The following is a 23836-nucleotide window of genomic DNA, read 5'->3' as shown; positions in this document are numbered from 1 at the left end:
TACAAATTGAAGGCAAGGCCCCCCCACCGGCAAAAAGGTGACGATCGCTTTACTGCGGTGGTCTGGGGACGAATCTGCAGTGCCTCCGAGGTCTGCTGTGTTGAGTGGCCTGTGTCGTAGGGCTGGCCGTTTCTCTTCCAGCTCTAATCCCATTGACTCTTGATTTCAGAAAGAGTGGCCTTCCTGAAGAAGTTAAAGACTGCTTGTGATCCTGTTGTTTTCCTTGAACTCTGTTGTCAGTTGGGTATGAATTTCTATAGAAGTCAAAGGAAATTCTCTTTGGCCAAAAAGTGAATTTAAGACTTTTCAAGCACACAGCGGTGAAATACAGCATTTGGTCTGATATACGTAGAAGAGGTTCTAGCCACGATCCACTGCTGGGAACTGGAATTCCACCAGCTCATTTGGGGACTCTAAGGATGTGATTGTCTCTTAAAGTGTCAGTAGGAATCTCTCACATTTATAGGATGCTTTTCCAGCCGATATAGATCCTTCATAGATCCACACTGTTGCATTTGATTCTCATAGCCACCCAGTTATGTAGGTCAGCAGTTTTGGATTTGTTTTAAAGTCCTAAAGCGAGGCTTGAAGGTTACCCAGGACCCGCCCCCGCCCGCCCCCTGCCAAAGTGGTGAGTGGCAGAGCTGGGCCTAGAGCTGGGTCTCAAAATGGGGAAGAAGTCCCAGAAACAGCATCTGCTTGGGACTTAGCGTGCAGACTTCAGTTCTAACCATTTGCTGATTTCCTGATCCTTGATGGAGTCTCTTAACGTTCTTAATCTGCAAAATGGAATTAAAAGTAACTAATGCACAGGGTTTTAAATTTAGTGACATGACGTCATTGGTAAAGGCCATCCATATTTTAAATGCTGGCCTGATGGCGTCTTGCTACATCTTCATTCCATTCTCTCTTCGACTCCTTGTCAGGTACCTTTCCACTGGGGCCACTTCCTGCCCCAGTTGGTCCCCACTCAAATCGGAGCCCATAGGTGGGCGTCTGGCTGGGTGGGAAAGGCGAGGCAGCCCAACTGCAGAGCCTTAGTCCCGTTTCTGGCAGCTTCTTTTGGTGGTTCACATGATGGCACAGGAAACAGCCACCTGGACAGGAGCAGTGGTATGACGCCAGGGCCGTTTCTAGCAGGTCAGTGCCACCGGTGGGGAGGCAGAGGCACCCTAAGTACAGTTGGTGACTAAAGTATTTCAGTTCCATTCTCTAATGTACAATATAAATTTTTGATATATTTACTTAAAGCAAGTTTCCGTTGTGCATTAGCTTTGTATTTTCACTCTTTCCGCGCTGTGAATTATTCATCCGGAATTCTTTCACTGCCAAGTTTTGCATCAGACATTTTCGAGGCGCCTCGCAGCAGTACACACAAGATGTTCACGTCCCTCCATAGAAACGAAAACGGAATGGCGGCGCTTTGTCTTGGTCTTGCCTTCCCTTTGTGACGCCCCCTCTACAGACGGCCGAGGGACAGTCGATGGCGGTGTTCTCAGGGGACAGCAGGCCTAATTCAGGGTCAGTGCTTCCTCGATTCGGCGCATTGGCCGGACCCTTGCAAGTTTAAAGGAGCGACGCAGTCTGTCCTCAGCGAGCTGCTGAGAGGAAGAGCCCGGATGAAGTTGTGCCCATTGCGTTCTCTGCTCTTCTTTCCCAGCTTTTCTTTCGAGCGCCCTCTTCATCCGTTGCCTTCCCGTCATCCAATCCAAGCTACCTTCTTCTTCGCTACAGTTTGCCTCCCGCTGAAACTGAAATACAGAAAAGAGGTCTTTCAAAAAGTCCTAAATCTTGCTTCTTTCGCCAGCAGTGGAAACTTACGTTTGGAAAAGGTCCATTGCCTGATTCCTCACATGTCTCAGGCTGGGCAGGAGACCTCCAAGCCAGCGTTGTCGAGAATCGGGGAGGAAGATACCAGTCAGTTTGCTTTCGGGGTGGCACAGAGTTTGATGTAGGTTATGAAGGAGATAGGATTTGGATGGTCGATTTCCTGGTCTAAAGCAGGGTTTGGAAGTATTTAGTTACGGTTACTAAACAATAACTTAAAGGAAGTTCATTTTTATAAAATCCCATATGAACGTAGGGTGAGAGCAGTACTGCCCATTGATTTGCTCGTTTATCTGTCTTCCCATCCATCGCTTGACCTTCATGAAGCATTTTTGACTGCCCGTTTCTCGGGCTCTGGCATAGACTCTGCGGACATTGCCACAGCCTTGGGTACTTTGGAAAGAATGTACGTGGCTGCCTTTGTGTGAACTCAGGTAAACAGATTAATGCCACGTAAATGTTTTAGTGGTTTTTTATAGCGGCCCAAAAAAGAGCAAAGAACTCAGAGCCCAGGGGAGTTGATGAAGTTTTTCTCCAGGAGGTGACATTTTAACTTAATTTTGAAGGATGAGTTTTCCAGGCTGGCAAGGGACAAAAAAGAGGGAGCAGCACTAACCTCATGTACAGCTGCAGAGGTAAATGTGTGGCGAGTGGTTTTGTGTGGCTGGAGAATAATTGTGTCTGTGGACAGAGCTGAGACAACACATCGGATGAGATTTTCAACGGCCCCAATGTCTGCTGTACGCGGTGGGCAGCTGGGAGCAGATGTGCGTTTTAGTAGTAGGGTGAAGGATGGACTGTTGAAGCAGTTCCGTGACATAGAATGACAGATCACATTCCTCCCGAGACTGGACGATTGACAGAACGTGGTGACTGGGCGGCTGCGGTTTATGAGGACCAGGGAAGAATTAGGGTGCCCAGCAGGCGTAACCGGGATGTCAGATGACCTTAACTAAAATTAAAAAGCAGTTTGAGGGGAGAGATGATGCACAAAGATGCTGTTCTACCTTCTAACTAGGAACCCTTTGTTTTCATGATTCTAAAGGCTCTCGGGGCTCCTGATTTAAATGTTGTTGTGCTGTCAACCCTGACTTGACAGTGCCAGTGACGTTGCGAACACAGACACCTTCCTCTGTCATTACAGTGGGAGCTTCTCCTGCTTCCCATTCTTCTTTCCCTGCCTCTCGCGATTCCTCCCACCCCAGGTGCACAGAGAAAGTCAAAACTGCGTGAAGAACAAACCTCTGATGTTTAGAAAAAGGGTTTAGAAAAACAGATTTCTAACATACTCAGATCTAAAACACGGTTCTTGATTTTGGAATATTTAATTGTCCTCGATCAAGAAACAACTTCGAAAGAGGAGAGTAGGTTCATTTTTGTAAAATCATGCTTTTTATTAATTGAAAAAAGAAAGTTCGAGTAGACCTCTGTTCTTCAGCACGTGTTTCAGAGATAAAATACATTTTAGGATGGAGTCATCATGTTCATTTATTTCGTAATATGATGGTTTTAACTGTCTTTTTACTCTTAACGAGTCCAGGCATAAAACCACAACCCACAATCCTGTTACTTTCTCTACCTGGGTGTCAGACTCTGCGTTGTGTTGCTGCTGATTCTGAAATGGCGGGAGGGTCGGGTTTTCAGCGAAGCCCAGAAAACAGAATTCCTGTGAATGATCATGACAGAGGCTGGGGGAGGAAACCTCATCAGCATAGGATTTCTCATAGTTATCATTCAGTGTGTTTTTACGCTCATAGAACTAGGCTAACAGTATTAAATTAAGCATTCTCATGAGCTTCAGTGTTAGCATTTTAATAAATTATCTGTTCTGCCTCTAAACAAGTTGCAAAGGCCTTAGGCTCACAACCTGTGTTTTAAGTGCCTTTTATCATCAGGTTTACTTCTGCCAGGACAGGTGAAGTATCTAGCATCCTCATCGTACTCTCTTTTGACTTTAAGGGAGATAAGAAGCATTAATTGTTCAAATAGTTTAAACAAATGGCCTGAACCAAGGCTTTCCAGATAACAGCTGTTTTTTTTTCTTTCTTTCTTCTTTTTTTTTTTTGACTCTTTAAAAGTTACATCAAAATTACTGATGCACATATAATCCCACTCCATGATAATGGGGACCCTTCTTGGTTAGTCATTTGCATTTCATTTGCCTTAGGAATTCCAGCAACCACTAAAGATTCTTGCAGCTTATAACCTTACATCATACTAACGATTAGAAGTTACTTTTAATCGTTAATAGTTAATAGTTACTTTTGCGTGTAAAAAATGCCACGGAAGGAATAACCCAGAAAACTCTGTTCTTCCTTCCTGTCTGTGTCTTGCCCATGTCCTGACCAGATCCAGGCTAAGGCCAGACCTGAGGCTTAGGAAGGGGAGGGACAAGTCAGCGATGGTGTCCATTCCTTCCCAAGACGGTCCCTGAACTGTAGGAGACGGAAAGGAGGCATTGAGCCAGCCTTAACATGTGCGATTCTAAGGCGGTAAATGGAGGATGCTTTGTTATTTATTTCAGAACTAAGTCAGTGGCTGCCGCTTGCCTTTCCTCCCTACTTAAGCATTCACTTGAATTTTGCTCTTAAAAATTGCCCCCAACACACGCACACACTGCACACACACACACACACACACACACACTCACTCTCTCTCTCTCTCTCTCTCTCTCTCTCTCTCTCTCTCTATTTGTTCCTTAACTAGCCTGAATGTTGTGGGAAAAGACACATGAACGCTTGCAGGTGGTAGGGGCGGGGGATTAGAAGACCTGGGTGGGAGGAGGTCTGTTTCTGTGCACCTCACCTTGGGCCGAGGCGACCCCACCACACACCGTAAAGGCAACTTTGGAGAGAGAAAGGTTATTCCACTACTCGTTCTAAAAACTAAGGACAGGAAACCAAATGAAACAAAACCGACTCAAATATTTGAGTTTCATGTCTGATCGGTTAAGGGGAAAGTTCTGGGCAACGAGGAGAGAGAAGGGATAGAATAGAGAAAGAGTGAAGGTAAGAGAGACACGGGCCGTGGAAGGAAAAGACGTAAGGAAGAGTCAGACACATACGCGAGTGTGGGTGACAGAAGACCTCGGGTAGCCCAGGGAAGACGCTAGAGAAGCATCTGGAGGCTTTTGTGGAGCAGCAGCACACGGTCCAGTGATTCTGGCAGTTGCTGCTTAGGGTTTTTGCCATAAACCAGAAAACCATTGACATTTTTCTTACCTTCAGCAACAGATGGAGGCCTTCCGTCCAGTGCTGGCCTCGCAGAGACGAAATCGCATGAAATGCCCGAACTCTGTCACACGGGCTTTCATTAAATCCTTGCCTTTCCATCTCCAACATGGGCGTAATAACGTCCTCTTTACTCATCTGACAATACAGTGTTAGGTAGATGTTGAAGCAAGCTGATGGAAATTGAAGATTTTTAGGGACAGACGTCTAGTTTAAGATAAATAAGTCGTGAAGATGTGATCCATAACATGGTGACTATAGTTGACGCTGCTGATGGCGTATTTGAAAGTTGGTAAGACCACTTCCTAAAAGTGTTCATCACCAGGAAAAGAGCCCTGTTTTTTTCCCTTTTTTTATATCTTTATGAAATGATGGGCGTTAAACTTACTGTGGTAAGCATTTCACATTATATGTCAGTCAAGTCGTTATGCTTTATGCTTTCAAAATTATACGATGCTGTATGTCAGTTATTCCTCAAACTAAAAAAGAGATATTTTTAAGTAAATATATTTAGTGTTAAAAATCACCCCCAAAAGGGAAAAAGTGTCATTAGGGCTCAAGCTTCTCTCTTTCTAAATATGTAAATATTTCCTTATTCTTGCCTTCGGCTCTTTAAAAATGTAGTAGTTGATCTTGGATCTTATGAATTTCCTCGTTTAAAATCCTAAGACATTTATAAAACATCCCATTCGAAGAACTCTGTATCCAACACTCATGCTATAAAAAGGCATGGGGTCTTTTTTATTATGATACGTTCATTTATTAAGAGAAGTCAGGTAATGAAATATGACTGAATAGTGATTTTTATAGTATACAATAGCCCCTCCCTTATCCACGGTTTCACTTTCTGTATTTCGGTTACCCGTGGTCAACCACGATCCAAAACTATTACGTGGGAAAGTCCAGGAGTAAACAGCCCATAAGTTTTAAGTCGCACGCTGTTCTGAGTAGTGCGATGACATCTGCCGTCCTGCTCATTCACAGCTGGGTCATGACTCGTCCCTTTGTCCAGCGACTCCATCCTGTGTTCACCAACCGCCCATTAGTCACTTAATAGCCATCTCCGTTATCAGATCAGCTGTGTGATATCGCAGTGCTTCTGTTCAAGTCACCCTTATTTTACTCAGAAATGGCCCAAAAGCAGTGACGCTGGCAACACACATCTGCCAAAGAGAAGCCATAAGGTGCTCCCTTGGATGAAAAGGCGTGTCCGTGCAGGGATGACAGTGAGTGCAGGGTTCAGTGCTTCCACCGAGGTCTTCGGGTGTGTCCCCTGTGAATGGGGGGGCTACTGGACAGGGCCTAAGATGTCATTTTCTGGAGCTGGAGCACCTCCTGGCGCTAAAGGCTGCTCTTAAATGGTGTTGTTTACGCCAGAGGTTTTTAACCCATGTGCTTCCAACAGCTCCACAGACAGAAATCAGGAAGTGGGGGATTTATTTTTATTTTCGCTAACCTCTAGCCAAAAACGTAGCATTTCCTTTAATTATGAATGCCGGCATCAAACCAGAGCGGTTTCAGCAGCACCTGTGCTGTTGTTGCCAGTAGACATCACAGATCTTTTTCACATTATGCAACAGGTTTTGCTGTCTTAAAGTGTCTCTTAACTCATTCGTGCTTCAGAGCACACAATTAGCAGACCTGTCTCTACTCCTCTCAATTCCCGTGTTACACGTATAGCACAATCCTTTTAATATTTTGATCATGGTATTTTAAAATCACCAGCTCACTGTATAATCCTATTTTACTTTATGCATTTAAAAATGTGGACATGGGATGTGAAGTACAGCGCAGAGCGCAGAGTCAGTGATGTGTAGTGACTTCGTGTGGTGACGATGGTACTAGACCCCCATGGTGGCCACACCGTAAGGCGTAGAAATGTCGACTCGCCATGTCGTACACCTGAAACTGACATACTATTGTATGCGAACTATGATTTTTTTTAAAAAGTACACTTGCTTTAATTTTTAAAAAAGTAGATGCCAAGGATGCAGAGCGGAAAGGACATAGATTGTGAAATGAGAGGGACTGGGCTGCGCAGTGGGCCTCTTCCGCTTGTGAGTCTGGTAACCTGAGCAGGTAATCGTATTTATTCTAGCCTCAGTGTCTTAAACTGTAAAATGGGGCAAATAGTTCCCGCCTCCCAGGGCGGTTGGGAAGGGTAAATACAAAAACGCACCTGGTGTGGGCTGGTATGTCACGGGCAGTCGTGGCTTTCGTCACTCTCATAGTTGCAGTCCTGTAAACATTGTCACAGTGTTTCCCCTTCTCCCCTCCAGTGGGGTGACTGCACCCGCCTTTCCCACAGGATCCAGGACTCCACAGCCTGGGAGACCTGGGAGGCTTGGTATTGTATTTGTGGCATCTTGAGAGAGTCCCTTTGGCTGTTCAGAGCAAAGTCTCTGTGCTTTATTATTTTTTTTAATCTACACAGAGCATCTTAATTTTTTTGCCTGTATTATTTCCTTCTGAATTACCTTGCTTTGTTAGTTTCCTAGAGCGGCTGTAACGAATGACCACAAACCGGATGGCTCAAAATGACAGTCTTTGCTTCTCACTGATGCAGAGGCCAGAAGTCTGAAATCCAGGTGGGCGGGCGGAGCTCCCTGTCAGGTCCCAGGGGAGAGCCTCGGGCTTCCTTGGCTTATAAACCCATCTCCTGACGCTGCCTCTGTCCTCGCATGGCTTTCTTTCTTCTGTTTCTGTGTCCAAATTTCCCTCTTGTCCTAAGGACACCAGCCAGTGGAGTAGGGCTCACCTAACCAAGTTTGACTTCATCTTAAAAGTCAGTACATCCACAAACACCATATTTCCAAGTGAGTTCACGATCACAGGTATGGGGCACCGGGAGGAGGGGGTGGTGTGGGGGGGGAGGTGTCACGGCTTCAACATATCTTATAGGAGGACACAGTTCCACCCAGGACACTTGCAGATGGACACTGTATACTTACTTTAGATCAGACTTCTGAATGGACATAGATGACCTAAGGTTTTTTGGTGCGTGTGAGTCTATCTCTTTTCCTCAGGTTAGTAATTTACTCTCACTGTAGTTTCAAAAAATGCTTTGAAGTACCTAATTGGAGGTAATAAGATCTACCTTGGCTTTTTACTTTTATAAAGGAATCGTCTATCAGAAAGAAAAAAAAAGTAGGACCGCCGATTGGGGCAAGAACTTTAAAACTATTTGGAGAAGCAAGAGTTAAAAGGGCAGCCACCCCACTGACAGATCTGTTTACAGAAGTTTATGGCTTGGGTGTGAATTGGCCATTCCAGCCCTGTACTGGTCTGAAGCTCAGGCTGCTGGCCTGTGAGAAGAGGCTGCCGGAGCTCTGGCACAGCCACCGATACCCCCGATGTATCGATCAGTGTTTTAAAGGCGAGAAGAGACCTCAGAGAGCATGGAAGTGGTCAACTGCCTGGTCCTCCAGTGTGTCTGTGGGCCGCCGCCTCCTGTAGCAGGGTCCGGGGTAGGTTCCAGCTTGTCGCAGAGTGTTGCGTGTGGTGCTGGGTGTTTGTGTTCCAGGTATGATCACTCTTAAGCTACGTTACCCTGGATGACCCTAGGTCCTATTTCAGAAGTACCTAAACTTTGCTAAAAGACGATTCAGTCTCAGGATATGCATCAGAGTTCGGATTTGTTCTACGAAGAAAATAAATCGCTTCCGGCTAAGGATCACTGTTTGAACGTGGGCTTAAAGCGGAGGGATTTTACGTCTTTCCGTCTGTACTTCTGCTGGGAGTAAAGTGGACGGTTCGATTTTATCTGTCATTCTGTTAACTAATTTTTGCAATTCCTCGAACATTTGGTACCACTTAGAGGGGGTGTTTCTCCTTTTACATTTTCAATAGGCCTGTTTAAATACTTCCAGGAGCATTACCGCTTGGGTGCTCCCCTGTGTGGGACCGATGCGTTAAGGGAACCCAGCGGGCGACTTCTGCCCTCCGAGCCCTGCCCTCAGCACACCTGCCTTTACCTGGCCTCCATCACTTCCCAGAGTGTGTTTTGGTCTCAGGAGGATTTGTTACCTGAGCAGCTAGGACAGCCACTTGTTTTCCCAAACCCATTTTCTTACTTTCTCTTCGGCATCAGTGAGGAAGAGCAGGCTGCATGTTGCATCCGTGGAAACGAACACGTGGAGGTCGTGACCAGGCTCCTCACTGCCGTAGTTTTGCTGTATTTCTCTTTCTCCAGCACGTTGTTTCTGAAACTTTATCACAGGGTGGTGATATAAATGGGTTTAGTCTCACCGTGTGCTTAAGTTGCCTGTGCCATTTGACTCAGTAATTTAAACTCCATAATAACCTGTTTTTCATATGTAACGCAGAAAATAATACTACCTTTTCCATGATTTCGCTCATATTTTCCCATGGCGGCATCAGAGAGGAAAACGTTTCCTTCATTCTCTTAGGTTCACCGCTTGGGGGTGTGGGAATCAAACTTGACAAAGAGATTTGCAAGAGAAAAGACAGATTTTTATTAATGTAGACAAGAAGAATGTGACTCCAGGAAGGAGTTAGAATTGGGGACTTACCTACCATCTTAATATGGGAGAAAGGGTGCTTATGGGAAAACAAGTGACTTTTAGGGAAGATAAATGGGCCCATGGAAACACAGGTGGGAGGTGTGATGGTTTTGTGACCATAGCTGTTTTAGGTGAACCTTCTTTCCCAGCTGGAAGAAAGAAATTCTATCCCAAGGGAGGGAACTTAGGACAACTGCATTCTTCTGGGAGGTTCTGCTTTTAGGCAGATGGGGGAGCTCAAGGAAAAAGCCTGTTTTTTAAATACCTTCAGCTCAAAACAGTTTTTATGTTCTGAATCCTTCGGTAGTGACATGAAATAAACATAGCGTTCCGGAGTGTTGGGGCCAGTGCATAGCAAGGTCATTGTGATCGTCGGGACCCTTTTTTTTTGAGCAGAGGCGACTTGGCATGGTGGGAGAATTTCGCAGGAACAGAAATTACAAGACCCACATTTCAGTGTTGATGCTAATGGGCTGCGTGGCCCTGAGCGAGTCACTTCACTTCTCTAGGTCTCCATTTTCCTATTTGAAGAATATGAGGGCATGAATATGGCTGACTTGTATAAATCCCTCCCTACTTCCTTTCCTCTTCATCATGGTTTTCATACGTGACCCTAGGGGACGCTTAGGCACATCGGATTGGAAATTAGGGGACCTGCATTTCAGGCCTCAGTTGCCACCGATGGGCACGAGGTGAGACTTCTTGGGCCAGTGCTCGTGGGTGGGGCTGGACTGGTCTGCCGGGGGCTGCCACATCAGCCCTGCTGGCCATCTCCAAGCCAGGGCGGCCTGCTCTGCCTGCCCTGCAGTCACGTGACTTTCCTGGTTCATCTGGTTCTCTCCCTGTGCCTGGTTCTGTTTTTATTTTTACTTTACTTTAAAATGTATTGAGACGGAAGAACCGAAGGCACCCAGACGCCCAGGCACGTGGCTGGTGCCTGCCGCAGACTTTGGCTCCCTCCCTGGTTCTCCGACACAGCCCTCCTGGGAGACTAGGAGACCAGATTTTGTGGCGTCTGCTGAGATAAAGGTTATCTCCTGGCAGGGCTGAATCGGGATGGCAGTGCTTTCTAAGAGCAATAATTAACTACGGCTGATAAGGGCTATTTTATTTACCGTTGTTGCTCGTCATCCTCACCAGGACCCATCACCGCCCCCACCAACAGTTACAGACCCAAATCCACAGATGTTAAAACTTGCCGGAGGTTACAAAGCTAGCTAGCCTGACTTACACAGAAATCTGCTCATTTTCAGACCTCGCGGGTCGTTTTCTGGTACACTGCATGGCCTCTGAAAAAGTTACTTGAAAAATTAGAAAGTATTGCCTAATTTAGGATCGGAGGCACTCCAGCTGTGGGACTGTCCAGTCTGAAATCCGAGATTCTGAAAGGTTCGCTGTGACTTGTCCATGCTCACGCAGCCAGCTAGGAGCAGGACCTCGGTTTCCGAATCCTGGTTTGGTGCCCTCCCCTCCTCCCCGCGTACTTAAGTTGAATCAGTGTCCGGCCCTAACAACCCAGACTTAATCTTCTCAAAGCACCTTCTATATCCAAACATTGTTGAAAGACAATACCTTAGAGTAGCATTACACTTCCATTCTCCCACAGGTCGGCCTGCCTCCCACACTACTGTTGTGTATATTTTGGGTGACAGCCCCACTGTCACCCAAAATATAGTTAAAATTGCTTTTTATTAACTCTCTGTGGTGCAGATTTTTAAGTATCTTTTATCAGAGCTGGTCATTGGTCAGCAGACACCACTATTTAAATTAGTTTTAATACAACCTTCGAATAAAGATAGATTTGCTTATTTTAATCCACACTGCAGTTATGTCTCTTGAACAAATAGCATTTTAAAATAAATGAATCAAGAAAGGCTTGTGGCGGGGCCGAGGAGGGTGGGAGTGGACTCGGAGCTTCTCTTTAATACCTTCCTGGGTACGGGCGCTCACCTAACTTGTCCGCATTTGACAAGGTTGCTACTGAGGAGCCTTGGAGGCGGGACCCACCCCAGGAGGAGGACAGGACCGGGCTGCAGAGGGTCTGCAGGAGGAGGTGGGGCTCCGGGAGAAGACCCAGGCCGCGACCCCTCTCGGACTATGGCCAGTTGGCCGGCCGGAGCTTGTCTATTCCTGAGGACTCTATTGCTGTGGACCCGCAGACGGAGGACACTGTGGACAGTGGCCAGCAGCCGAGCACGGCGCCCAAGGACCCTGCGCATCAGAACGCTGCCCTGGGCTGCGCCAAAGGCCGGAGAAAGCGCCCCGTCTCTGTGATAGGCGGGGTCAGCTTCTATGGGAACAGCCAGACAGAAGAAATAGAGACCCTGCTGACCCAAGTAAGATCTGGTGTGCTGCTCCCAACTCCAGTGGGCCCTGGCTTCCTGCCCTTTGTTCCCCGCAAACTAAACAGGACGCAGCTTTCAGTTCTTCTCTCTAACTCGAGGATGATGTCATCTGCTCACAGCCTTTCTTCCTGACCTTGCAAACGTGCATGACTTACAACTAACCATCTGACATCTGGATGCCTTTTCCTAATCTTCTGTCTTTGCTGGGATCTCAAATAATATGTGAAACTAGCCCGCTGTTTGTTCTAAATCACCTGAGATTTGAATAAGGGGAAAGTGGCAGGGTGCATTAGTGAGCTTCCTGAAAGAAGAAATTCTTGAAAGAGAAAGTGTCAATAAGGTGCTTCCAGTGTTAAAAATGTAAAGATAAGAAAACAAAGATGAAATCGATTTTTTTAGGAGACAAGGAAGTAATTTTTTCTGCCATTTTCTTGCTTTTGAGTTGCAGCTTTGCAACGGCTTCAATAATAGATTAAAATCTTAATATCATTCCATTAGTATAATGTAGTAATTCAACCAGTATTTATCAGTTACCCAAAGAGCTCTTTGAGGACACAAAACATTTAAATAAAGGCCCAGTTATTTGGCGAGATTAATACCCCAGCCATGGTCAAGGGCTCACAGAACAGTTTAGTTAGTGCCCAATTTCATTTTTTAAACTTGCTAGCTGATATCGTAAATAACTCGTAAAATTCTCTTAAAAAGGAAATTTTATATTGGTATTGGATTTTATGTTTACATTCTGCCTGTAAAGGCCAGCACAGTGCCTTGTTTATAGCAAACACTCGAAACCTCCTTGCTTAATTGAATTAAATTGAATTCTTAAGGTAAAAACAAATTAAGTTGAAACATACCACAAATTTTTTGTCATGTTAAGATGCTCTACGTGCTAGGAACGAATTCTGAACTAAAGCAAACTGTAATATATTTAACTCAAAATGCAGTTTAGGGAATATCTGAAGCACTTAGAAGTTATTTCACTTCAGAGCATCAATAAGGCGCTTAGTGAGATAACCGTGTGCACTGTAAGCTCATTTATGGAACTGAGTGAAAAGATAATTAAGAAAACCTAAGGAAAGCGTGACCCGGCTTGGCCTTTGATGCAATTATATAGGCAGTTAATACAGACGATCGGAAGGGCATAGAGATGGTTCTAGAGACCAGGGTAAATTGTGGGAAGCCAATTCTTCTTTTAATCAAGGTTCACTTGTCACATTAGTTTAGGTAAACGAGAATCGTGTGCCTGCATGTGGCTGAGTGAGGGAGATGGAAGGGGCAGGGCCACGAGCCGTCATCTTGGCCGTGGCCTTGGGCACTGTCCTTGCTTCCTCTTGTGAACGCGTCTTCTTAACGTCATGACTCTGCGTTGTGACTCTGTGACTCTGTGACTCTGTGAGAAACGTCGTGACTCTGCGTCTGTGAGAAAGCCACCACTTCCTAAATTTGCTTTTCCTCTGCTTAGCTAACGCTTTGCTTTTACCGAGTGTTACCTGTTGGTATGTCACTGACAGATAAGATGAAATGTGATGCCGTGAGGTAAGAGCCGGTGGGTCGATACCGATTTATTTAAATGTCAGAAGAATTCATTGCCGTTGAGCCTCGGTGCGGCCCGAAGCCTTCGACATGAGTTGGAGAAACCATTTCACATCTGTGAGTGGCTTCGAGGTGAGAGCGCCGAGCTCTTTGCAGCTGTGCGTGTGAAGAGCTCGCAGGAGCTGCCACTTCCTGGCATCTTCTCACAGCCTCTTACTTTCCTTTCGTAGGCAGCAGCCAGGCCGCCCGTGCCAGCTCACCAGGTGCCGCCCTACAAAGCGGTCTCGGCCCGATTCCGGCCGTTCACGTTCTCCCAGAGCACCCCCATCGGGCTGGACCGCGTGGGACGTCGGCGGCAGATGAGAGCGTCCAACAGTGAGTCCCCCAGGGCCCCCTGTTCAGGTCTCCCCTCCGAGAGTCTGGTGTGGAACCCTCGCTTTGACTGTTCCCTCTGAAGCCGGGGTGCCCAGGTGACTGTGCCCCTTTCCTCCTGCCTCTGGGCCTGGGCGTCGTGGGCCCGGGAGTGAGGACGGCTCTCTGCAGGCTGCCCTGCAGGCGTGGCTGTGCCATCAGCTGTCCAGGGTCGCTCTCTGCGTCACCACAGTGTCCCCAAGTTTGAGTAGTGTGCTCCTCTCGTGGTGTCCAGGTTCCCGCAGGTGGAGATGTGACCGAGGGTGGAGCCCCAGGGGTCTGCCTTGACCTTTTCCAAGCTCTTTCTGGGTGTTTGAGATTCTCTGAACACCAAAGAAAAGTTATCTAATATCATAGTTAATGTGCCCACACAGCTCCTACCTACTCACTACTTGTTGATTTGAAATAATACTGCATGTTTTGGGGACGATGTTTAAATTCCTACACTAACATTCACATCAGTGCCACTCGGCCGGGTGACAGTGACAAGGCCTGGTGTGCACTGGACGAGAACAAGAGCTAGCATTTCCTGAGCACTTACGGTGTGGCAGACACCAGCCTCTGCGCTCTGATGTATTCCCTCATTTGATCTGCTTAACTCCTTGTCATGGTGGACACTCTTATTTTTCTTATTTGACAGGTAAAAAGGCCCAGGTATAAACAGATAAACTGCCCTAAGTCACTCACCCAGGAAGTGGCAGAAATGGGATTTCAGCCAACAGTCAAATAGAATTTTCCATACCAAGGCCCATGTTTTATGCTGACTGCTTAAAAGAAAAGCAGCACTCTGTTAATGATCTCGGCTTCGGTTGCTAGGTTTACTGTCTTCCTTTTGAAACCAAGTATCAAGTGGTGAGCGTGAGCGCAGGGCCTAGGAGCTCGGGGCCTGGTTCTGGTTCCAGCACAGCTGCTAGCTCGCCGTGTGGCCAAGGTCTCCCCACGATGGTGGTGACTGAACATGGGCGAAGTGGGGAGATTTAAACCGTGCTGCTTCAAGAGACTTGAAAGAGGCCGAGGGGTCTGGAGAGCACTTACATTTCAGGGAGAGGGGGAGGGGAAAGCAGGACGGGCTGGAGAAGGGAAAGAAAACAGCAGTGCGGGTCACTGGTCGAGGGAGGCATTCTAAAGACAGAGGATGATGACTGGTGACCGGAAATGGTGGCGAGGTCACTGATGCATTTTGACACAGAAGGTGCTGAGGAGGGTGTCCTGGGAGGGCCAAGCGATGAGAGGTCAGAGAATCAGTGAGTTGTGAAGAAACGTCGCCGCCCTTGATCCTGTCGGCCTGGTTTCTAACGCGTGTCGCATTTGTCAGGAGGAATCGAGGCTAGCCTCTTCCATCAACGGAGCCAAAAGGCAAAGGGAAATAGCTAGAGGGCAGCCGCCCTCCCCCATCACTTCCTCAGGCAGAGCTTTCACAGCCCCCCGAGTCACAGTGCCGGCCCCCTCTGACTCTGCTCTTTCCTGGCAAACTTTCTCCATCGTCATCGGGATAAAGCCCCGGTTTCCTAGACGCGTCGACGGTTTTCTGCGACGCCAGCGTCACGTCCCACCTGCTTCTCCCGTGCCTCTCCCCACGCGCGCGCCCATCACCCACTCCGGGCTCTCGCGCTCCCTCTGCTCCAGGTCACTCTGCTCCCTTTGCCTAGAGTTTCCTGCCTGCCCTGTACCACACGTCGGTGTTCCTTCCCTTCAGAATTCAAACCCCATGCCCTGCATATCCTTGGCGACGGCGCAAGTTCCTTGTCCTCCTTCTGCAAAGCAGTTTAGCCACAGGTCTCGTGCCCAGTCTCCGCGGCCCAGTCGGCAGCTTGCGGCGATGTACATCGAGGGTATCCGAAAGGAGGGACGGCTCCACGCACGCGGCGTTCCTCACAGCGTCGCGCGTGACAGCACAAGAGTTGATCCGTGTCGGTGTCGGCACAGAAGACTGTTGACTTGGCGTGTTACACGGGCGACGGTCGCAAAACAGCCCATAACACAAGTAGGAAACCCCTGTAACAGCGTGGGAAAGGACCACTATAATTCCAAAGTGAGGAAAAAAAGGAAATAAAATCACATACGTTCTATTAGTGGGCTGGGGCGGCCATAACACAGCAGCAAACCTGGGTGTCTTAAGTGACAGAGATTCGTTGTCTCGGTTCTGGGGGCTGGCAGTCAGATCGGGGTGCTGGCAGGGCTGGCTCCCTCCGAGGGTGTGGATGATTTCTCGCACGTGCTAACAGCTTGTTTCTGTGCCGTCAGTCAGTGTTCTGTTCTGTTTTGATTTTCATGTTCTTTTGTTGAGAGGAATAAAAACTAATGGAGCCGCTTAAGCAGAGAGAGGGTTTATTGGGAGGGTTGACGGAAGGGCTGGGGCACCAATCTAGGAAGCGGACGGCGGTCGGGAGCCAAAGAACCACGGGGAAGGAGCTTGGGGGAGGTGAGTGTCAGGAAGACTGGCCGTGGTGCCACCCCCGGGGATGAGGGGGCCAGCCCGTCCTTCTGTCCTCCTGTCACTCAGTCAGGAGTCCAAGTCCCAGGAGAGGGGGTGCAACTCTCGAAGCTCAGGGACGTGCACGCTACCTGGTGGCACGCGGACGGGGAGAAGGAGGCAGGCGCATGGCGTCTTGTGCACTAAGGCGGACACAGTGGAGCGGAGGTCATTCCCCAAGGAAACGCAGGCGGTGTTGGACATGGAAGGGATCCTGGACAGGCTCTCCGTCGATTCACTCCTGCGATCAGCAGCCGTGTGCCAGGTGACAGCAGTGGACGAACAAAGTCCCCTAAATCACTTACTTTCTGGCGAGGGGTGAGACATTAACCAGGAACCATGTGACACAGCAGATAGTACTTTACGGAAAGAAAAATGAAGCAGGGTCGAGAGTTCTCATTTTTAAAAGAACGTTATCCCGACTTGAGGCACCTATTCCACGTATAATGGGAACACTCTTACCCCTCTCGAGGGAGACGCCCCACAGCCCAGCAGTCATCACGGGGACCTCCAAGTCCCCCAGGGTGCTATCTGTCCCCTCTCCACGCTGTGGCAGCGCCCCGTCCGTTGTTATACCCAGAGGAAAGCTTAAGCGGCACGCCCTCATCATAACGATCAGAGGCAGAGGGGAAGAGGGGACAGAAAATAAATCACCGTACGTGGACGCGCAGGTGCCACAGAGAATTCCTCTCTCCCATCGTGTTGCACAGCCACGTGTGCAGTGTTGACTCTGCCCATCGAGTCCCTGTTGCAGGCTCCAAGTGCCCAGCACTTTTCCTGGCCATGTTCTTTGCCAGCTGCGGTGGCCGCAGCCCTTACTGTCGGGGGGCCTGCTTGCTTAGACGTGCCATGACGCCTCTGTCCCCCTTTTTCAGTTAATCAGAACTCGGTCGGACTCTAAAAAGGCGTGGGGCACTCTCTGTGAGCCGGGCACCACGGGGATCCAGCGGGGAATAAAGCGTCACCCAAGGTTTACATTCCAGCATTTTAGCAGACCCTGTGAGTCGGTCAGTGGGGTCATCTCAGCGCTAACGAGGAGTGTGGCTCTCGTGGTGGAGAGTCAGGGAGAGCGGGAGTGGCAGAGGGCGACCTCGTGTCTCTCAGGAGGGGACATTGGAGTGGAGACTGAAAGGTGAGCAGGAGGTAAAGGTCTGGGACAGGAGAGGTCCCAGTGGAAGGAACATCAGATGCCCAAAGATAAGCAGGAGCTGAATGTGTCTGAGGGGCAGCGAGGAGGCCAGAGCGACTGGAGCACAGGAAACAGGGCGGGAGAGGACACCACAGTCGGGCAGTCAGCCAGGGCGAGACAGAAAGGGCATTGCAGGTCCCAGGAGAGAGCTGGGGTCACAGTAAGTGAAGCGGGAAGCCGCTGGCAGCGGGGGTGTGGTGTGCTTTGACTGATGCTTCACAGAGGAAGCACAGTTTGGGGGAGAAAAGGCAGAAAGAGACTGGTCTGAAGCTTGCTGCCTTTGTCCAGCTGAGCAGCGATGGTGGCAGTGACCACGAAATGTCCACGTCTTCCTTGGCTGCTCATCTTGCCAGCGCACAGAGGGCTGCCCGCAGTGCCAGCCTCGGGTCTAACTCAGAGGGGCCAGGGCCGCGAATTCCGCTGGAAGGACTTATCTCTTAGGGGAATAAATCCAGTTTTGGCAGAGCGGAGTGACTAGATGTGAAGAAAATATTTTGCAAATGTATCATTAAGTCATCATGGAAGCAAACCCTGTGTTTACCCTTCGTCTCTGGGTCCGTATGTTCTGGCTACGGTGAACACCTCTGTGTCAGCCGGTGGTTCGTGGCGCTCGGCCCGTCCAGGGCATGTCGCAACTTCAAGACACGTCCCCACGCTGCCTCCGTAACTTGGTTTTCATCACGCCATTACTCAGTTTGCTGTGATTTCAAGTTTCTGGACGATGTAAGTCAGATAGAGCTAAGGACACCCATGGGCACCGGCCTGTCACCACACTTCTCTCACCGGGCAGTCCTTGGGAAGAACGGTGCGTGAGGTGCTGTCACAGAGCACGAGGCCTTCAGCGAGATTGCAGCAGAGGTGTGACAGGTAAGGGAGACAGATCCAAATCTGGACTAAGTGCCTTTCCCAGTAAGGACACATTGCAGTCGTCAGCCCCTCCATTATGAAAAGGGTCCATTGTAATCAGCTCCCCACAAGTAGCTATCTGGTTCCCAGAGGAACCATATCATTAACTTGGCCCAGGGGGACACCCGCGGCGTTTAGCCCCGGCTTGGCATCCATTTCTGCCACCATGGCCGTTTTTTTCTTGGGTAAACATCACGATGACTAGGAACAGAGATGGAAATTGAAGAGGGGGTCATAATACCCACACAGTTCCTAACAGCCTCTTTTGCAGTAGGATTCGTGTGGGCCACACGGTCACTCGGGACAGACGTTTTCTCATGTCGTGAGTGTTTTCTGGTGTATTCGGTCATACTCGTTCCCCAGACCAGTCCTTCTCCTGTTTTGTTCTTCCCAGATTCCCCCAGGCCGGTCACCCTAACCATGAATCCACGCACGCTAACTCCACACCAGGGCCATCTCTCCTTTCCCTCAGAAAGGACTAGGGGGACCGTCGCTTAGATTTTACTACCTGAGGATCCCCCTTTCTTGGGGGCACAGTTACCGGGAAAAGGCTGGGAGAGTCCCCTTGGGGAAAGGAGGCTGGAAGGGGCCATCGTAATGGGGGAGATGCCCACCCCAGGGACTGGGAATCGCCTTGAAAGCGGGAGCTGAGTGAGGGCCCTTGATTCTCCTGTGTGGTGGCTCAGGCCTGACCTCCACTCCCCGGATTTCAAGATTTACTGTGACACCCATCAAATAACACCTGAGTGGAGTAGCCCATCAGCTTTGTTCCCAGGGACCCTGTGATAAGTTAAGCACGGCCCAGGATCACGTGGGCCAGACCATCCCAGTGACCAAGCTGGTCCTGCTGCCCGACACAGAAACTGGGCTCCTGTGACAGATGTCCCCCTCCGTGGAGTCCTGGACTTCACCATGACAGAAGCCTCTCTCACTGGCCGCCCTTGCCTAGAGTGACCAGCAGGACATTGCCTATGAAAGTTGCTGCCACTCCCATCATGGGTGTCTGGGAGGCACAGCCCAGGGGAGGCAAGTACGTGGTGGATCAGCCCCAGCCTCTGTGTCTCTCAGGCTTTGGACGTGCCAGGGGCTGGCCTCTCGATGGCTTAAGAGTGGACAGTACTTGGTCCAGGTTTATATTCCATCTAAGTGTTGGAATGACACCTGGCTTCATAAGCCCATGTATCAAATGCAGAATCTGGTGGATGCCACCCAAATGGGTATTTTTGGTTTAATCTAAATAATGTTTGGTGAAGGCAGTGCATGAACCTTGTTGGGATTCTGATATCAACAAATCAGCTGTAGAAAGATCATTTTGAGACAAGAGGGGAAATTTTCACATGGATTGAGTATTATTAAGTGAAGGAATTATTGTTAATTTTGTTAGTTGGGAATGATGATAGTGAGGTTATGAAGTCCTTATTTGTTATGAGTGCATACCAAAGTATTTTTTGTATAAAATGCTATATATGAGGTTTTGCTTTAAAATATTCCAAAAATTTGTTGGGAAATAGTCGGGGAAAAAAATTGGTAAAATATTGGTCATTATGGATTCATAATATTTCTACTTTTGTGTTTGAAATTTTCTATAATAAAGGCTTTTAAAAATAATGAAAGTATGTTTCATCTTCCCTGGTCAAGTGCTCTAAATCAAGAAATGCTCACAACTAAATTTTTCTCAAAATGTGGAAATTTGAATATTAGCAATTTATATTCTTTTTAAGAAACGAAGACCTACTTCTTTGACATGAAAGTGAGCTGTCTCTTCTCAGAACTTTCCAGCACTGTTTTTGATCTTTTCTGGCGCTGGTTATTTCTCTCCTGCTTTGTTTAAAGTATTTGTCTTATCTCCTAACTAGCCATGTGCACCGTGAAGACAGATCACATGGAACTGTCCTTAGGCTTGTCGGCCCTGTGGGTGTGGTAACGAAATCTTAGGACTCCAGGTCATGAGTCACACAGGCACTTATGTAACTGCTTTTGTAAAGCTCATGGGTGGCAGGCTGCCCGCCTATAGCAACTCCGTTGCCTTCGGTGAGTGTGCCCGGGGTCCTAGTGAGCTGCTCACACCTTGATAACTCTCTCTCACGGAATTGTTTTGTTGCCTTCTGTTTTCTTTTTTCATGAAGCTTTCCTCTTAGACCCAAGGCAGCTTATTCCACCGCGGTCTACCTGTGCTCTTAATTTCTCCCTACTTACTTCAAGTCTCTCCCTTACTTCCTCTCTCACCGAGTCTGTTTTGATCAGAAGTCGAATTTAATCGCTTTATTAAAATCGTATACTCATGTCTTCTCATCCTTCTCTTTCCACTCATCCCGCCATAGAGTTTAGGTTAGTTTGCTCCTGTGATAGAAACCAAGTGATTATCTGAACTGTCTCCCAGACAGGAGGACGTTTAGTGTCCTTGGCTCTTACGTTCGAGTGGAATCTTTTTGGGTCACGAGTAAAGTACCAAAGCATGACATTCAAGTCAGTAGATCAGGGTCTTCCATTTTAAAATATATCTATTTGTTACATTTTTAAAAGCCTTTTAGTTAATCAATAAGTACTATAGTCGAGTCATTTGTAATAATGCCAGACAACAGAGGAAACGAGATTAGGTACAATAATAACTAAATATAAAAAAGAGAAAATGATTTTCTGAGGAGATACAAACATGGGAAGTTGACAAACATGATTAGACTTTTTATGGCCTTTAAAAATATTTCTAAATTACTCAAATTATGGCTTGATTTGATTTTTAAATTTTTTAAATTTTAATTTCTGATGACTAGAGTCACTTTTTGCAAGCGAGTAAAGAGAATCAAATTAAGCCAGCCTAGCCCACTAGCGACCTAGATGATGTAATAATTTAAGTCGATAACGGTGGGGTCGTAAAAACTTCTCAGTCATAACCACCTATTCACATTTGTCACTGGGAAACAACAACAACAACAACAGCAAACCAAGTCCTTAAAGGCATGAAATGTCACAGATAACATCTTGATCTACAAAGGACAGAATGACCCAAGTGGCCGCTGGGCTGCCTGTCCGGGAAGCACTATCCGAGGTGGCCAGTGGTTGGTGGAGGGAGGAACTGCTTTGAAAAGGTGCTCTGAGGTTTTAAAAATTCCAGGTTCCGCTGTCCATAAGGGAGCAAGTAAAAACCACTGCACACCGCACTCTGGTTACTCACTGCGTGAGCAGGGTCTGCCCCTTAGACTACAGTTAGAAAGGGGCGTGGGGACTGCGATGCCTTAGGAATTTCCAAAATAAATTACGTAGCGATAAAAAAGCCAACACTATGCAATTTTCCTTGTGCCACAAGAACAAATCCAGAGAAGCGTTTACTCTATGAAAGGCGGTGGCGAGCGGCTGCCGCCGAAAACACCTGCGTCCCGGCCTGGCGCTGCGGGCGCTGCGGGCGCTGCGGGCGCTGCGGGCGCTGCGGGAGCTGCGGGCCATCCGCGGCCACGCCGTCCGGCCCGGCGGCCAGCGGGAGAGGCCAGCGGGAGAGCGCGCGCTCGCGGCTGGGCGCGGCCCCCGCCCGGATGGCATCCGCACGCTGCCCGTCGGCCCGGCTGCTGCCCAGTGTCGTAAAGCGGGGCCCGTCGCATCTGTGACCCCCTCCGCGCTGAGTGGCCCGGGGGGCGAGCCCGTGGGGGCACGGGAAACGCGGGGTGCGGCAGCCTCGTGGGGGACCTTAAGAGGGCCCTTCTTAAACCCAGGCCAGCTCAGCCGCCCCCTGCGCCCGGCGGGGCCCATCCCAGGAGCCGGACCGGGCCTCAGGGAGGTGACCTCCGCCCACGTGGCGCTGTCCCCGCAACGCCCCCGCAACGGCCGCTCTCCTGGCGTGGCGGAGCCACCCCCATGATGGCCTGCAGACCTGACTTGCTTTCGTCTGGTAAATGTTCCCTGTGCAGATTTAAGGTTGGCTTGTCTAAAGAGGGGACAAAAGTGTCCCCGACGCTGCCTGTAAAGCCCAGTAGTTTCAAAGTACAATTAGGGTTGTCGTGTGAGTGACATTCTTTTCATGCAGCTCCTGTTTCTTCAATTTGATTACATACTGAAATGTATTTGCTCAGAAATGGAAAAGATGTCCTTGTGTATGTATTTATTAGCTCTTCCTCATTAAGGAACTAGCATTGGTTGTAAAAGCAAGTTTATTTGACGTTAATATGAAGTCGATATGCTTATTACTGGGAAATGATACAGGACGTGAGGCCTTAAACTGTGGTTTTTCAGGAGACATCCAAAGCGCTCTGAAACCTTTCTGAGGTGGGCTTTTAATATGCTCTTGGCTTACGAGACACCTCATTTGAATGGATCCATTTAACTAAAACATATTGTGTATAATATATCCATGTGTCCCGTTATAAGGCACAGTGAACCTTCAGTACGGTGTACGGACACATAAAGCCACTGTGACAGTACAGTACAGAGTGAGGCATAAGCAGAGAGCGTGCAAATCAAATCTGGGGAGTCCTGAGACTTCCTGAGGGAAATGACCTCAGAGTTGAAACTTGAGGATCGTTGGGTTAGATTTAGTTTGTTGTACCGTGTATTCCAGGCGAGGGAACAGCATATGCAAAGGGTGGAAGCCACAGAGAGTGAACACCTGAGGAGCAGAGGGTAGGGTAGCCCCCCAGAAACTGTCTCAGCCCATCCGCAGGTGTATCAAATGACAGATGTCCTCCAGGTGCAGACTGAGGCCACGGCAGGCCCAGCACTTGCTCCAGCAGGCTGCTGGTCTTAATCAGTTGAGCTGTGTCTTTATCAGAAGCCAAGGGAAAGGGCGAGACCCCGAACCTGTTTATGGCTGTTGTGTTTATTATAATTATGGATCTTATTTAGCTATATAAATGAATGCAATGTAAATATGGGACCGAAAAGAAACTTGTGTCTATGAAAACTAAATTGAATACTTTGGAGAGATTCAATAAAGGCGAATTGCTAAAAAAATTTATTTTCTGTCAAATTAGACGAGAATTGAGAGCTGTGAAAAATGGAAAAGTCAATGAATCTGTACTCAGAATGCTTCGCAGGTATCTTGGGTTATTACCATACTTTAAAGAGACGAGAACTAGAAGCCAAAGTTGACACATTCTGGGTGTGGCCCGTATAAGAAGGAATGCAGAATTCCAGTTAGATGACCGTATACGAAGACCTCTGGTCCTACTTAACAAAGAGAAATTAATCACACCTTTACATGTTTTCAGTTCAGATGTTTAGGACACAAGTACGTGTATCATTCTTCCTGACTCAGGACTTCTAGGCAGACTGATTGCACCCATGGGAGGACCTCTGCATAGGTCTGTGTGGCTGAGGCGGGATGAAGGTGAGGGGAAGCATTAAAGGGTTGAGAAGCAGGTCTAGACTAGAGGTCAGACTACAGGAGTAAGAAGGAGCCTCCCATTCAGGGC

At 48.2% G+C, this 23836-nt stretch overlaps 1 protein-coding gene across 1 annotated transcript in view; it reads left to right on the top strand.

Moving 5' to 3' along the window:
• Positions 1–23836, top strand: part of SPATA13 (spermatogenesis associated 13) — a 300617-nt gene that overhangs the window by 233231 nt on the left and 43550 nt on the right. The window contains exons 4-5 of the mRNA XM_039873049.1: positions 11554–11916; positions 13689–13833. Coding sequence (XP_039728983.1) covers positions 11554–11916; positions 13689–13833 — 508 coding nt within the window. The remainder of the gene's footprint in view (positions 1–11553; positions 11917–13688; positions 13834–23836) is intronic.

This window comes from Pteropus medius, unplaced genomic scaffold, assembly GCF_902729225.1.
Source record: "Pteropus medius unplaced genomic scaffold, Ma_sr-lr_union100, whole genome shotgun sequence".
NCBI lineage: Eukaryota > Metazoa > Chordata > Mammalia > Chiroptera > Pteropodidae > Pteropus > Pteropus medius.
The sequence above is the reverse complement of the archived record's forward strand: the minus strand, read 5'-3'. Positions and strand labels throughout refer to the sequence as shown.